Source organism: Gigantopelta aegis, chromosome 11 (assembly GCF_016097555.1).
Source record: "Gigantopelta aegis isolate Gae_Host chromosome 11, Gae_host_genome, whole genome shotgun sequence".
NCBI classification, from domain to species: Eukaryota; Metazoa; Mollusca; class Gastropoda; order Neomphalida; family Peltospiridae; genus Gigantopelta; species Gigantopelta aegis.
In genome coordinates, this window is record NC_054709.1 from 24292174 (window position 1) to 24309687 (window position 17514).

Sequence of the window (17514 nt, forward strand, 5' to 3'; positions counted from 1 at the left end):
GGAAGTATTTATATAATACTATTATATTGCTTGAATCTTGAATGCCATGTTCATAAGTTATATATAAGTCATTAATTCTAGAATACGAAGCATAAATCAATTATTTGTTTAGGTGAAGAAGTTTGACTTAGCGATGTTCTGACAAAAGGAATTAGAACCAGGACATTTTGACCAGAGCGGATTAGGATCACATGAAAAACATTAAAACTGTTAATTGTGATTTGTGTGGTGTGTTATACCAACGACTGATGATTGTCATTCAGTTGTTTATTTAAACAAAGTCGGTTCTCATATCACAGAGACCGTCACATTAAACGACATAATATTTCCTTACGTATTCCATGCGGTTTTGTAACCAGTTTGTCCCACAGATGTTCACAGGAGGACGCCGTTGGTAACTTAAAGTTTGTTTTCTTTAACGACACCACTAGAGCACATTTATTAATTATCTGTTATTTGGATGTCAAACATTTGGCAATTTAGACTAAATTAGTCTTAGAGAGGAAACACGCTACATGTTTCCATTAGTAGCAAATGATCTTTTATATGCACCATCCCACAGACAGGATAGCACATACCACGGCCTTTGATATACCAGTCGTGGTGCTCTGGTTGGAACGAGAAATAGCCCAATGAGAAAATCGATCCAAAGCCATCCGCGCATCAAGCGAGCGCTTTACCACTAACCAACCCCCCCCCCCCAACACCCCCCCCCCACCCCCCCACCCATGTTGGTAACAATCGATTTAACAAGTTTCTAGGTTACCTCATGTCAATTCTCCACTGGAGACATGCAGCCATTTGTCACCATACAAAATGCACTAAATATGATCTTTTATCATATAATACTGTAGCTAGCGTATCCATTGTAATAAAAATATGTGATGTTTTTCAGATCACATACTTTGAAAATTTGATATGTTTGTAAATTAGAACTGACGTATGCAATCACAATCATCAAACAAAAAAGGTATAAAAGCAACTTTACATTGAAAGCTGTCCAGCGTTCTAAAAACGAACAACGCCAAGAACTAGTCTGTTGTTATGTAAGGATATTCATGCAAAGTCGTTGCCATTCCCCCTCAAAAAGACACAACGTCACATATTCATACACCATTTGAATATCGAGTAATGGCGGGGAAGGAATTAAAGACGAGTATACAGTTTATAAAAACACGTTGTATTAAGCACCTCTCTGCCCCCTTCCTCCCTCCCTCCCTCCCTCTCTCTCTGTCTGTCCCTCCCTCTCTCTCTCTCTCTCTCTCTCTCTCTCTCTCTCTCTCTCTCTCTCTCTCTCTCTCTCTCTCTCTCTCTCTTTGTATTAAGTTTGATATTATATAGGTTCGCATAATACAATTTGATCCTTACATGATAATTCGAAGTGTAATTATGTCATTGCCTGATATCACTTCCGTTGCTAGCATGATAACATTGGCGTTGCTATGTGTTATCAGGTCACCAGGAAATACGTTCTGCGCAAGACGTATGTTTGCCCATTTTTCAGATAGGTCGTTTCCTTATTTTTCAAAAATCCAGTTGCAATAATAATGGTTGAACTGCATAAATAAATATAACATTTAAACTTCCCGTAACATCATGTTACCTCTTGTTTTTCAATTTTTCATTATTTGCTCCCAATCGGAACTTGCCAGCGTTTTGAATTAAACATTTCATAGGGACAGTAACATTAAAATCATACTGTCACAGATTTAAGGACCTTATTTCCTTAAAAATTAATAATAAATCAAAATTACATTAATTTTTACAAATCAAACATAGCTATTGCATCACTTAACTACACCATGATGGAATGAAATCCATGTCAACCCTCTCAGCAATATTAGTTTTTGAATTATGGACCATTTCAATAATTCAATTATTTTTACGAAATATCATTAATAAGTGGAGTATGGTGGTTACGTAGATGGTTGAGTAAAGTACATTTAGGGACAAATCAAATATATATATTTTTAAGTAATACTTTGTTAGGTCATGTAATAGGTCAGTGGTCTGTGACAATATGCCTTTAAACAACAGAATATTTTCTTATGTACTCGATGTTGTTTTGCAACCGATAGCCGATGGTTGATTAATCAATGTGCTCTAGTGGTGTCGTTAAACAAAACCAATGTTGTTTTGCAACCAGTTTGTTCCACAGATGTTCACAGGAAGGCGCCGTTTCTTAAAATCGATTTGACGAGTTTCTAGATTACGTCGTGTCAATTCTCCGCTGGAAACATACCGCCATTTGTCACCATAAATCAATTAAATATGTACGTTTGTTTTATACATAGCCTTAAAGCACTGGCATCGGCGGTGTTGTGGTTAAGTCATCGGATATAAGGCTGGTAGGCATTGGGTTCGCAACCCGGTACCGATTCCCACCCAGAGCGAGTTTTAATGACACAGTGGGTAGGTGTAAGACCACTACACCGACGACGTTTCTCTCACTAACCCACTGTCCTAGACAGACATCCCAGATAGCTGAGATGTTTGCACAGAACAGCGTGCTTGAAGCTTAATTGGATATAAACACGAAAATAAGATGAAATGAATGAATGAATGAATGAATGAATGAATGAATTAATAGCCTTAAAATATATAGATCTACATAAACCATAAAAGTGATGTTTCGTGAAAAGTCATATTTCCGCTGTAATAAAAACTAAAAACAACAAAACAACAACACTGTAATTTAGTTACAGTACAAATACAGAAATCATATTTATATTTGTGTGAACAAGTTCATGCTCCAATTGTAAATGATTACGAAATATTATTCAGATTAGTGTCGCTTCGTCGGTGGTGATGTTGTTGTTTTGTTGGTGTTTTTGTTGTTTTAGTTTTTGTTGATTGCCAACGCCTTTGATCATATTTAAAGAAACAAAATGTAATTTAAACAATTTCACCAATAAAAATGGACATGAAGTACAATGGCGGTAAAATATCTAAAACTGATTGTATACGAGGCCAAATAATGGTGACACAATGTCCTGTCATTGACTTCAACTGATTTATGTATTCTTTTCTTTTCTTTTATTATTATTTTTTTTTTGTTGGAGTTGGGTTTTTTGTGTTTTTGTTTGTGTATTTGTTTTTGATATTTTTTGTGTGTTTTGTGTGTGTGTTTTTTGTTGTAGTTGTTGTTTTAGGGGGTGGGGGTGGGAACTGAACGATCGCTTTGTCCGGCTTGTTTTCACAGCTGATCCAACATTTAGAACTGGCTAGAGAGCCATTCTGCAAGGAAATATCTAGTTTAGAATTTTTGTTAAACACATTCGACTGTCAGATCACCAAATTATCTAAACAAAACGCCTGATAAAATTGGCTGACAACTGGGGTTTGCCCTTTCTTACAATAGTACTTCATAATACTGACTAGACTCAATATTTCAATATGTAGCAACAAACTGTATACATTAAAATCTATAGTATGTTTTTAATAATATTAATATGTTCATAAAAAAACGTCATTGACCCCCAAACCTTTGAGTAGACATTAAGTTTACATTATATGACAATTACAAGTCAAATCAATCTAAGTTAAAGGCCAGGTTTTTATTTTAGCGGCCATCTTGAATTTGAAGTCGAAATTCAGATGATCCCAAAGAATATTTTGATAAGTATACTCACATGAACACTAATCCACTTAGTGAAGTTTGACCCTAAACATATTTAGTTTGATCTTGGGATGCACCAAAGATGGCTTTTGTGGGTTTTGCTTTCTCTGATCTGAATTTGAGTCTACGACCCAACAACAATACAATTGACCATTTATCAAAAGGCGATAACATACGATCAATCCAATTTTGCAAGGGTTTCCGTTCACTGACTAATGGCACTTCGTTAATATCATGTGAAAAGATTGAGCTTTTCTTTACTTGGAAGGAATCGTGTACATGTCTTGGTTTATTAGTATACACCACAAGCTTTGTTTGCTGACAGGCGTTACGGTGTTGACCTGTTATTTGCAAAATGAGGAACAGTGAAGGATAATCTTATAAATTAAGCCGTAATTGTAATTTCAGCCTGAGAAAACATCTTTCCCATCTTCGAGTCTTTATTAATCGACTGATTGTCATAAAATACCGAATGAAATCAGTTTTTGGTTATTTTGATTTGTAACATGGCAATTTATGTTTTTCACACTATTATATCAAACATTTATTCACAATGTCAGGTGGCTTTTCTCTGAGTTTTTAATTAATATTTTATTATCTAAGTGATGTGTATCTCAGTTTTCTTACTTTTGCCAATATATATATATATATATATATATATATATATATATATATATATATATATATATATTTACTTTGTCAAAAAAGTAACGCATAGGCGAAATATTCATGCATTAATTTCGTTATTTATGATCGTATCACAGTCAAATTTGACATGAGTATGTGACAATGTTCTTGCTATGGACTGACGCGTTTTCGTCACTAAACAGCGTCGCACGAGGGCGCTGAAATCAGTACCTTGTGTGGCCACCAGCGAGATCTCCTTGGCATAGACTGAATGAGTCTCTGAATACGGGCACGTGGAATCCTAGCCCATTCTTCCTGAAGTGCATGTGACGGTTGCGGAAGCGTCTGAGGCTCCGGGTCACGCTGGCGTACACGTCTGTCCAGTTCGTCCCATAGATGTTCAATGGGGTTGAGATCTGGCGATCTTGATGGCTATGGCAGCACATTAATGTTCTCATTCTGTAGGAAATCCATTGTTACACGTGCCGTATGCGGCCTAGCATTGTCCTGCTGAAAGAGTTCTCTCTGTCGATCCAAAATGGGAAGCATGTGACGGCGAAGAATTTCATCCCGGTAGCGTACAGTTGTCAGGTTGCCTTGTACGAACACAAGTTCACTTCTGCCAGTGTATGAGATGGCTCCCCACATCACGACACACCCTCCACCGAATCTGTCAACTTGGGTGACGCAGTTGTTGGCAAAACGTTCATTGCGGCATCTGTAAACAGTCGTCTCAAAAGTGCATCATGTCTCTTTGTTTTGTCCTAGGGTGTACTAAAACAAATATAACAGTTTTGTTTGGTGCCCTCAGATGGTACCAATTTTTGGTCCGGCTCGTGGACTATTGAACTGCAAGAATAATCAATTGTCAACCCTACTTCAGTTATTTGTAAGCTTGGGTACGTTATTTTTCTTAATTATTACACCAAAGAGATTAACAACTATCTGGGTAAATAACACCCTCCCGACGAGATAGCGTGTCCGTTGTCAGGGGCGTAACTAAACTTTTGAAATGTGTACTCAAGAAAATAGCGAAACCACTCAAAATCGTGCCATTCAGTCACTAGTAATTCCAATCTGTAAAACTTATTTTCTTACAAACGCTTGTATTGGTCAAATTCGTATGACGTCATTACGACTGTCATATCTTCATGAAACCCAAGCTTTGAATGACTTTGGGGATTCCCCATAAGTGGAGCGTTAATACGTAACGTTGAGAATTTAGTGCGATTGTTGAAAAAAAAGTGTACTCAAATAGCTAAATTGCGTATAAGCAGAAACATTTTGTACTCAAATGAGTACATTGCGTACACGTAGTTACGCCCCTGGAAAATAAAAACGTGTGACTTTTGGGTCCTATTCCGCAAATTAATCATGACGTACTAATTTGAAGATCAATTATTCGCAGGTACAAACATACCTTTGTCTTTTCAGCTCCGCAAACATAAGTCTATTGTTCGTCTATTGTTTGTAAAACACACCACTTTTAACAGCACGGCGAGAACAATTGTAAAGACAATATTTTACAATATTATTTATGGTCTGTTGCTTGTATTACATGACAGTTAAATTCTGTGGTTGCATTTTTGGGGTAAAATGTATTGAAAACGACCACTGGGTCTGACGTCACTGGTCATAATCGGGGTGGTCGTAATATCGGAGTTTTTTTTTTTACTATAAAATAATAAGGAAATATTTCGGTCTTTAAAATATTGATCTTTATGGCGGGATGGTTTTAGAACTGGGGTTTTCGTTAGGTGGGGTTTCACTGTGTTTATATAATTATGCTATGTATGCTATGTATGTATATATATATATATATGTATGTATGTATGTATGTATATATATATATATATATATATATATATATATATATATATATATATATATATATATACATCGTTAAAAGTGTATGTTTATCTCTACATGACAGGCTTGTTTCGTGAGAGAGTTGAATTGCTCTCACTCATCAGATGTAGATTTAATTACACCGTCAACGGAAAGCTGATGACGTAATGGACACTGTGACGTCGAGGTTACGTCACTATGCAGGTCTATAGGTGATGTGTGGTATGCGCACAGAAGGTATTTGCGTCTGTGTCGACATGCTGATACGAGTTCATTCTTGGAGTTTAGTGTGCTGGTTTCAGGTTTATACATTATGGACAGTTTTTCCTTCAGGCAGAGGTTACATCTTTTGCTCGCTGGAGAGTATGGCTTTGCTTTGGATAAAATTTTCCACTTAATGGTGTATGGGGTGAATCGAAATGTACTGACTTAGCGCTGTTGCGTTCTTCTGTGTTGCGTTTTGAAAACTGCTCGTGTGCGCGGTATATCTCGTCTTAAATGTGTTCTCGGTCAAACCAACGTATGTTTCTTGCTTGTTGTCATCGCGTGCATTAACGGTAGCTTGGTATATTACTCCTTTCTGCAAGCATTTACCCTCAAGTGGACATTCAGCTCTTCGTCTACAGTTGCATTCTCTGGAGGGAACGGCGTCTTTGTCTCTGTGTTGTTGAAGTAGAGCTTTGTTATGCGCTGAAATTATTTTCCCAACATTAGGCATGCAGCTATAGCTAATTTTAACGGTGTTTCGATTTATAATTTTGTGGAGAGGGTTGCTTTTGGGAAAGCACTCATCGAGTAATCTGAGGAACTGGTGACCTACGTTGGTTTTCATGTTGGAGCTATATGGTGGGTTGTACCAGGTGATGTTCCTATTGCGGTTGTTTCTGCGTCTGTTGTTTTCTGCTGTTGGGGTGTATTTGAGGTTATAGTTATATCCGCTCATGAGTAAGGCTTCCTTATATGGGCGTTTCGCTTCTTCAAAGATGCACTCATATCTAGCTCCCACACGGTTGAGCACTCTATAATATAGCGTCTTTCAACTCGAAAACGACTACTATATATATATATATATATATATATATATATATATATATATATATATATATATATATATATATGTGTATATATATATGTATCTATGTATGTACGTGTATGTATATATATATATATATATATATATATATATATATATATACATGTGTATATATATATACATGTGTATATATATATGTATCTATGTATGTACGTGTATGTATATATGTATATATATATATATATATATATATATATATATATATAGAGAGAGAGAGAGAGAGAGAGAGAGAGAGAGAGAGAGAGAGAGAGAGAGAGAGATATCTATATTTATATATATATATATATATTTCTTTTCTTTAAAAACGTTAGGATCGCACGGTTTTTCTAGGGACGGTCGGGTAATCGAAACCACAACTATTATTTTGTTTGGCCTAACACATGTTTATTCGATTTTATCATACTTTACACAGATGTTAGTGCATCACAATTACGTCTTTTTACTTTCCGCCAATCGTCTTTACGACAAATAACACAACCATGTTGATTGGTCCTACGTAATAGAACATGGAATCATGCGTAGATGGATGGGCAGGTCTTGTGCTGTTATTGGTAAACGTCATCAAACGTACGTGAAAAAAATATGAGTGTGTATATGTCACTATACATGTATATATATTTATGTATATATAAGGTAATGAATAGCGGGGCTCGTTAATCTTGAAGCAAAATGGAAATGTTTCTGTTACTTCTAGCTGTGTGCTCTGGTTTGGGAACATCATTGCTTGACGCACAAATCGTTGAAGGAAAGAAAAGTAAATATTACTTTATTTTATTTATGTAGATTTTATTTATGTGAACTAAAAAAACATCTTTAGAGGGTCTACAATTCCCATCTCTCTCTCTCTCTCTCTCTCTCTCTCTCTCTCTCTCTCTCTCTCTCTCTCTCTCTCTCTCTCTCTCTCTCTCTCTCTCTCTCTCTATATATATATATATATATATATATATATATATATATATTGATATTGATATTGATATTACATTGTACCATTAAAGTTGAGGTGAGTGATTTGAAATAAAAAGAGTTTGTTTGTTGTATGTACCAGATGGTTGGTTCCAGACAGATTCGTATTTGCACTGTGTTAATCTTTTTAAAGTCGCAGACCTTAGTTTCAACCTATGAATTTAGACACTAATGCCCGGCACAGACGAGCGTTTTTTAACGCATGCGTCTTGCGTTAAAAAACGCATCCGTACGAACCTAGTAAAAACGCATCGTGTGCGACCCCCTCTGCGTTGCGTTTTTTTTAGCGCTGCGTCGATTTTTCAAATATCAAACATGATTGATTTTAGACGCACAAGCTCATCCGTGTCCTGCCGCATCCGTCTAAAAACGCACATGTGCGCCTACTTGCGTCTGCGTTGCGTTCACATTTTTATATTGACCAATCATCTGTCTATATATCTGTATATAACGAAATTAACAATTATTGGTTTCAGTGATGAATAGAACTGTGAAAACAGACCTGACCATTAAAAATGACTAACATGTAAATGTTTCAACACAAATAATTTCCAACTGCTCATCTTAGAAACATAGACTAGGCATGTGCAATTAATGACATTTCTAAATAGATGAAATTAAAAAATATAAATTATTGCATTCATTGTACTATGCCTAATAATAATAATTAAAACAAACAATTGTGAAATAAGAAAGATTTATATCGTAATAGTATATTGTACATAATGTTTTAAATAAAGATTATTATGTTTTAAAATGTATTAATAAATTACATTTAATCTTTGTTATTTTTCCTAGAGTAAAGTATAAATAAATTAATTAATAAAAGAAATCGTCAGTGGATCGCAGGAACGCATCGCAGGTAGGCGCACACGAGACGCATCCGTCTGCGTTTTTTAACGCAGACGCATGCGTTAAAAAACGCTCGTCTGCGCCGGGCATTAGTATGGTTAATCTACAAAGAAAGAAAGAAATGTTTTATTTAACGACGCACTCAACACATTTTATTTACGGTTATATATCGTCAAACATATGGTTAAGGACCATATATATAGAGAGAGAGGAAACCCGCTGTCGCCACTTCATGTGCTACTCTTTTCGATTAGCAGCAAGGGTTCTTTTATATGCATCATCCCACATACAGGGTAGTACATATCACGGCCTTTGATATACCAGTCATGGTGCGAGCGCTTTACCATTGGTCTACGTCTCGCCCAGGTTAACGTACAAACCTGTCACATATTTGGATAAAGGTGCAATAGAGTGAAACAATAGTTTGTTACGCTGAAGCGGGGAAATACCCTTTAAAAGTAGACTGGAGCTCGTCTTTATAACCGTTACTTCTTAGACATACGTCCGTGAAAATACGAAAATATATTTCGTGTTATTAAAACCAGCAGGATATCTGATTCCAATTATCAGAAACTGCTGTAGTATAAACAAAATACGGGATGCGAACCCAGTACCTACCAGCTTTAAGTCCGATGGGTTAACCACTACACCACGGAGGGCGGTCTTGCGTGCGACCTGTCCTTATCCTCACATATAAAAAACTTGGTCTAAAATCCAACTGTTTGTTATGGCCTGTGGTCTTTGGCATAAATATACTAATCAAAAGAATTTAAGGGTCAAGCAGTAATAACCATATCAGTTTCAGAGTGAATTAGATTGATGATGTAAATTACATCAAAATATTTACTTATTGTACCATATTTACAGAAAACCATAAATAAACGTCACTGTATACAAATGATTCACGTGACATGCTATCAAAGTTGAAGGGGGTCAAACCAATCGGATTAAAATTAGCTCTACTGATCTCACCAGTAGATCTAACAGCATTGCATGGAGTCCCATGTCCAGGTGACATTTCATCTATAAATACCAATTTGAATATGGACCAATTACACTTCGCCTTTTATAATGTTATTCGGGAGCATACAAATTCTAAAAATATCGGTCGAGGATAGTTATACAATAGGCGAAATTGTTAGTCTGTTTCAACATCGAAAAAAGAGGGGGGGGGGGGGGCGGAATGCAGTAATAAACTCTAGATTGTATACTAGTATAAACAGATTTTATGGCTATACCATCACGGTTTTTTTCCGTCTTGAAACGAATTTTATATAAAAATTAGTTTCCGGCATACTTCGTAATTCACCCGAATCATTTCGTATACTCTCGGCATAATCCCGAATGTTTTCAAATTATTTTCAAATCACTGGCATGATTTTGCAAGTAAGGTTTTGATTGGTCGAATGAAAGGTCAACTGAACATGAGCTCCAAAGGGCTGCTGTTAGATCCACATGTAATAGTGGAGCTAATTTTAATTAGATTGGGATCAAACATGAAGCTTATACATTAGCATGTTTGTTAAATAGCGCGTGAATCCATCCCTGGCGCGAAGACATTGGACACATCGTTGTCTCATGCTGTTGGCCAGACGTCTGAAGAAGTCTTGGGGAATGGTCTGCCACTCTGTCACAAGACGTTGACCCAGATTTTTCACGTTGGCGTGATGGGCGTGGTGATCCCGAACTCGCCTGCTGCAGGCCTGAGAGAACCAACGACCGGATAATCTCGTCCAGATAGCGTATTTGAGCCAGATTGCCATTCACCACGTAGAGAGGGGTCATGTTATGGTTAGAGATGCCGCCCCACACCATGATGCTGCCTCCACCGAACCGGTGACGTTATCTGACGTTGACGTTAGCGAAGCGCTCTTCTGGACGTCTGTAGACGCGAACCTGACAGTTGTTGAACTGGAGACTGAACCTGGATTCATCTGTGAATAGCACTCGACCACACTGAACACGTTGCTACCGCAGATGAAAGGTGCACCAGTCACGTCTGGCCTTTCTTTGGCGTGGTAGGAGTGGTGGTCGAACAACCTGGCGACAGCAGCGCAAATTATTGCCTCTCAGACGATTGCGTATGGTTTGATCAGACACTAGAGTTCCAGTCGTAATCTGCAGATTGTCACGTGATCGCCGTGCAGTGATTGTGCGTTGACGTAGAGCCATATTGGTGACGTAGCAGTCCTCTCTATTTGTCGTGTTTCGGGGTCTTCCCGAACGTGGATGAATTATGTGCTTGGTACCGTTGCCAAAGTCGACCAGCGACGCTCTGACGGACACCAAGTCTCAGAGTAATAGTACTTTATGTACTGCCAAGCAAGAGCTCTTCCCCGATCTTCAGTAGTCACTTGACCTCATACTATACCGTCGAATTTGGATTGTAAAATACCTGTAAGAAATCAAACATTTTGATTGGCTGATTACAAGTGGTTCATATTATACGATATACCACATCCGAAAGTCAATGTACCTACACGTTGTTTATGTGTATTCATACGCGGTGAAGTTTCACTGTTTGTAAATATGGATGACGTACACATAGAAGACGCCGGGTCGTTTAATTTGGGTGAATTGGAAGAAATATTCGGACCAGAAAATGACCCTGAAGAATACTCTCCAGACAATATTACAACGTTTGCTGCATCAGCCTCTTCAAGCAGAATTTCAACTAACAATCGTCCTGTTGAGCGATATCAGCTGATCGAGAATGTACAGTCACTGACAGCAGACGACACCAATAACTCACGCTTTGCCAACATAAACGACATTGATACGGAGGAACTGAAATGAGCATTGCCAGAATGTAATGTGAGTGTGTACGTGCGTGCGTGCATGCGTATGTATGTATGTATGTATGTATGTTTGTTTACACATGCATGTATATTAACTTTGAGATAAATTATAAGGCGGTGTATCAGGGCTCCCCAACACTGGCACTGTCTAATGGTTTGGGGATAATAAAAAAGAAAAGGAAAAGAAATGAGCATTGCCACGTACAACCATGATTCAACTGACAAACAAAAAACGCAACTATTCAAAAATTCTACAACAACTGATGAAAATATTAATCCGTTAAGTGCACCTAGCAGTGAAAAGTCATTGTGTAAACCCCAAATTTAAAACGCGACAAGTGACCCCTCAAAGTTTTCAAACGAACTTACAAAACACGAATATTACAACAAACAGCTCCCATTATCAACAAAATTACTCAAATGACACCTACTTTTAACATGGCAGGCTGTTGAAATTCACAACCACTATCACACAACAATATGAATTAGCAAAGTAGCACAATAAATAAAAACGAATATATCCAAATCTGTTTGATCGAAAAACACTTTTACAAGTTTACATTTCAGACCGTTCCATATTGCAGGGTATTTGAAATGTTATGTTCTTCCACTTAAAAGTGGTTTATTGGTATTGCTTTCATTTTAAAACATTATATTGTTATTGTTTTTGCGTCTATATAAATAAAAAGTGGTTCAAATCCACAATAGTATTTTTCATATAACTAGTTTTGAACATTCACTTCCATTCTCGTTTCCCCCATGATGGACTCTTCCTATCGATTAAAAGAAAGAAAGACAAGTTTTATTTAACGACGCACTCAAGACATTGTATTTACGGTTATATGGCGTCAGACATATGATTAAGGACTACACAGATATAGAAAGGAAACCCGCTGTCGTCACTTCATTGGTTACTCTTTTCGATTAGCAGCAAGGGATCTTTTATATACACCATCCCACGGACAGGGTAGTACATATCACGGCCTTTGATATACCAGCCGTGGTGCACTGGCTGGAACGATCCTATCGATTAAAACGTCATTCAGTTACAGATACGTTTTACAAAATGTGGAAGAGTAACCTCGGAGAATTTCGTGAATGAAAATAGTTCTCTATTTATATTACATGAAAAATAAAACTTATATAATTTACAGACAATAAAATAAAACATATATTAAAATAAAAGAAGTTAAAAGGTATTTTACAATGAAGATCACCAGTTTCCATTCTTTTTTCTCCTCGAGGTGATATCGTCTAATTGACGGTGGATAGGCGGAATCGCCGCTACGCGGCTCGGTGGTCATCCGTCAATCCACCGTCAATTAGACGATATCACCTCTGGAAGAAAACAATGGAAACAGGTGATCTCCTAAATGTGTACCATAGATGAACGCAAGCTCCAATTATAGGGAAAAGCACGTGCAAAGCGTGCAAATGAAGTGATTTGTGAAAAAACAACTAATGCACACTCATCAGACCCTTCACGTCGGCCCTAGTTTGCGTGTAAGCTTGTTTTCGCCATTAGAACTATCGACAGTGGCAGTGACAGTGGATTGGAATTAATGCACATTAAAAAAAGAATACTGAAAACATCGTCTAACCCTTAAATTATTTTGATTGGTATACAAGTTCTTTTTCATTGCAGGAAGTGTTACCATCGAGCGAATAGAAGATGGCGTTTTCCATCACGATCTTCATAAACGGTCACCAGATGAACAGATGCCGCTTGCTTTACACATGCGCTTGAAAGATCGGGAACAGGAAGTGCACCTGCAGTTGCGCAAAGTTCCTATCATTGACACCTCGTCACTGACGTCACACGGAACCGTGAAACATGACGTTTCTTCCATACAGGTACACAGTGATACGTCAATGTGTAATATCAGTTAGACGTTTCAAGTTGGCAAGTAACAAAGGCTATTGATTTTCATGTTCACAATGCATAATGTATATAGAGATTATTATACGAGCTTGTGTGTCATACTGATTTTACGAAACGAGTGTTAGGATTTTTGTATGTAATATGTGAATCCTGACACTAGTTTCGTAAAATCAGTACGACTCACACGCGAGTGTAATAATTTCTTTATTATCCATATTATTATTGTTGTTTTCTTTATCAATAACAAGACCCAACTCAAAATGTTTCAGCCACAACTAGAAGGAGACGATGAAATGATGTCATATTTCAAATGCACTGTCTGACATGTTATGACGTCGCTTCCCAAAATTACGTCATTACACTTGTTATTACACATGCATGTGCTTCGTATGATTATTATTAACTCGATTATGTTCAATCTGATTAAAATTAGATCTACTGGAGCTAATTTTAATTAGATTGGGTTATGTTGAACCATGTGGATAATAAATTGAATTATTACCCATATGGACAGAGAGAAGTGGAGAAAGAAAAGAAATCGTTCCCTAAGGACGTCATAAACAGTGCTTCACTCTCAGGGGCGTAACTGCGTGTACGCAATGTACTCATTTGAGTACAAAATGTTTCTGCTTATACGCAATTTAGCTATTTGAGTACACTTTTTTTCTCAACAATTGTGTTAAATTCTCAACGTTACGTATTAACGCTCCACTTTAGGGGAATGCCCAACGCCATTCAAAGCTTGGATTTCATGAAGATATGACAGTCGTAATGACGTCATGCGAATTTGACCAATACAAGCGTTTGTAAGAAAATAACTTTTACAGATTGGAATTACTGGTGACTGAATGGCACGATTTTTAGTGGTTTCGCTATTTTCTTGAGTACACATTTCAAAAGTCTAGTTACGCCCCTGACCCTAGGCGGTTAATTATGCGTAAGAAAAGTTTTCATGGTGGAACACTAATTTACGTCATCAGCGATACGTACTATGACTGAACGCTGCCTCTTGTTTTACAACAGTATCATTTAAAAATCTTCCATAAAATGATAAATACATGCAAGATAAACGGTATTGTCGAGTAGTGACTTGGGTATTCTGTAAATACTAGAGTAAACTTGTTGTTGTTGTTGTTCTTATTATTATTAGTGTTGTTATTATTATTATTATTATTATTATTACTGTTACGGTTTTTGTTATTATTAAATTTACTATTATTATTATCATTATTATTATTATTATTATTCTTATTATATTCATTATATTCATTGCTTTGATGATGATATTAATGATGATGATGATGATGATGATGGTGGTCATGATGATGGTCATGTTCATTTGACCATCATCATCATCATCATCATCATCATGTTATTTGAAGGATGCTGATTTGCTATTCTCTGTGAATGATCTGTTAATACATCTTGTTTCACCAGGACGCGGCGGTGTATATTGACAGACGTCTGGGTGCTTCTGTTGTAGTCAGAAAACGAGAATCAGACCCCAACAACTTCGACTTGGTAAGTTATCTCTAATTATATATCGTAAAATAATGTTTGAATTAATCAACACAAGATCAACACAAAGTCGTTTGAGTGCTCGCCTGAGGTGCTTGCGCCGGATCGAACCCCCTCGGTGGATCCATTCAATTGATTGGCTTTTTCTCGTTCCAACCACCGCACCACAACTGGTCAAACGTCGTGGTATGTTCTTTACTGCCTGTGGGAAAGTGCATATAAAAGATCCCTTGCTACTAATGGAAAAATGCAGCGGGTTTTCTTTGATGACTACGTGTCAGAATTACCAAATGTTGCACATCCAATAGCCGATGATTAATTAATGAATGTGTTCTATAGTTATATCGGTAAACAATACAAATTTTAATCAACACAAAACGCATTACAACGATTCGTCTGCATCGCTCCAGCCAGTGCACCACGACTGGTATATCAAATGCCGTGGTATGTGTTATCATGTCTGTGGGATGGTGCATATAAAAGATCCCTTGCTGCTAATCGAAAAGAGTAGTCCATGAAGTGACGACAGCGGGTTTCCTATCTCTATCTGTGTGGTCCTTAACCATATGTCTGACGCCATATAACCGTAAATAAAATGTGTTGAGTGCGTCGTTAAATAAAACATTTCTTTCTTTCTTTCACCACCGGTGGCGTCGTGGTTAGGCCATCGGTCTACAGGCTGGTAGGTACTTGGTTCGGATCCCAGTACAGGCATGGGAATTTTAATCCAGATACCGACTCCAAACCCTGAGTGAGTGCTCCGCAAGGCTCAATGGGTAGGTGTAAACCACTTGCACCGACCAGTGATCCATAACTGGTTCAACAAAGGCCATGGTTTGTGCTATCCTGCCTGTGGGAAGCGCAAATAAAAGATCCCTTGCTGCTGTAAAAGAGTAGCCTATGTGGGATGGTGCATATAAAAGATCCCTTGCTGCTAATCGGAAAGATTAGCCCATGAAGTGGCGACAGCGGGTTTCCTCCCAAAATCTGTGTGGTCCTTAACCATATGTCTGACGCCATATAACCGTAAATAAAATGTGTTGAGTGCGTCGTTAAATAAAACATTTCCTTCTTTCTTTGTTTCTTTCACCACGTTTACAACACGACGCTTGTGGTGTACAAGTACAAGCAACTGTTTTGTCCTACAGATTTCGCTTAATGCGCGATTAATAGTGTGGTATCCATTCCCGTCGGTGGGCCCATTTGGGCTATTTCTTGCTCCAGCCAGTGCTCCACAACTGGTGAACAAAGTTAAAGGGCGTGGTATGTACAATCCTGTCTGTGGGATGGTGCATATAAAAGATCTCTTGCTGCTAATCGAAAAGGGTAGCTTACGAGGAGGCGACAGCGGTTTTCCTCTCCCAATATCTGTGTGGTCCTGGGCACCGTTCCACAAAGCGATCTTAGCCCTAAGATTACCGTAAGTTCATAGGGTAGCTATGTGCTCAAGGTAATCTTAGGGCTAAGATCGTTTCGTGGAACGGGGCCCTGAACCATATGTCCGACGCCAAACATCCGTAAATAAAATGTGTTGAGTGTGTCGTTAAATAAAACATTTCTTTCTTTCTTTTCGTTCGTTCCTTCCTTCGTTTAGATTTCGACCGCGGCTGTCTATGTCGAAAGGTACGATTTTCAGAAAAGAAAAGAAAAACAAAAAACTTTTAACAAATTCCGAAAAAAACAGAAATCAGAATAGAAACAGCTTTCCGTGTAACCTATTACATCTTTAATTTTATTAGCATAAAAATATTCAAGTGTTTTGGTATCAGTGAACGGTCGATTGGCATTCATTTATTAATCGCTATATATGAATAAGGTTTTGTTTTAGTTTTTTTTACAGTTTTTTTTTCCCTTTCTTTCTTCTTTAATTTTTAATATACATATATTAGGAGGGGAGTCTTCTCCTTGGAGGAAATGAAGTCTTCCTGGAGCCTTCCAGTCAAGAAAAACGTGATTCCGAAAATGATGCTAACACCCATGACGTCACTCCGGTTGAGCTCAATATCGATTATGGAGATGATGACGTTGTGGTTCCAGAAAGTGAGTGAATAAACATTTCAGTGAAATAATATCTGTATTTCTTTTGTTCCGAATATTGTTATATATAAAATTACTCGAATAAGTATGTGTCCATTACAATAATTTCTTATCAACACAACACATTTGATATGACACAGTTATTATACATTTTTGTTTTTCCTGCAGTCTCTATGTACACTAGGCAAATATGGTGACTATAGTCCGTCTCACAGGGAACGCCTGTTTTCTTGCTATGGAATTTACCACAAGTTATTTATTTCTGGGCCGATTGATT

At 37.4% G+C, this 17514-nt stretch overlaps 1 protein-coding gene across 1 annotated transcript; it reads left to right on the forward strand.

Annotated features, from left to right (window-relative positions):
* The first annotated feature begins 7830 nt into the window (after positions 1-7830).
* On the forward strand, positions 7831-17266 carry LOC121384990. The gene is made up of 4 exons (XM_041515502.1): positions 7831-7941; positions 13446-13654; positions 15120-15203; positions 17090-17266. The coding sequence occupies exons 1-4, from the start codon at positions 7857-7859 to the stop codon at positions 17246-17248; spliced, it is 537 nt and encodes a 178-aa protein (XP_041371436.1). The 5' UTR covers positions 7831-7856; the 3' UTR covers positions 17249-17266.
* Positions 17267-17514: the final 248 nt, after the last annotated feature.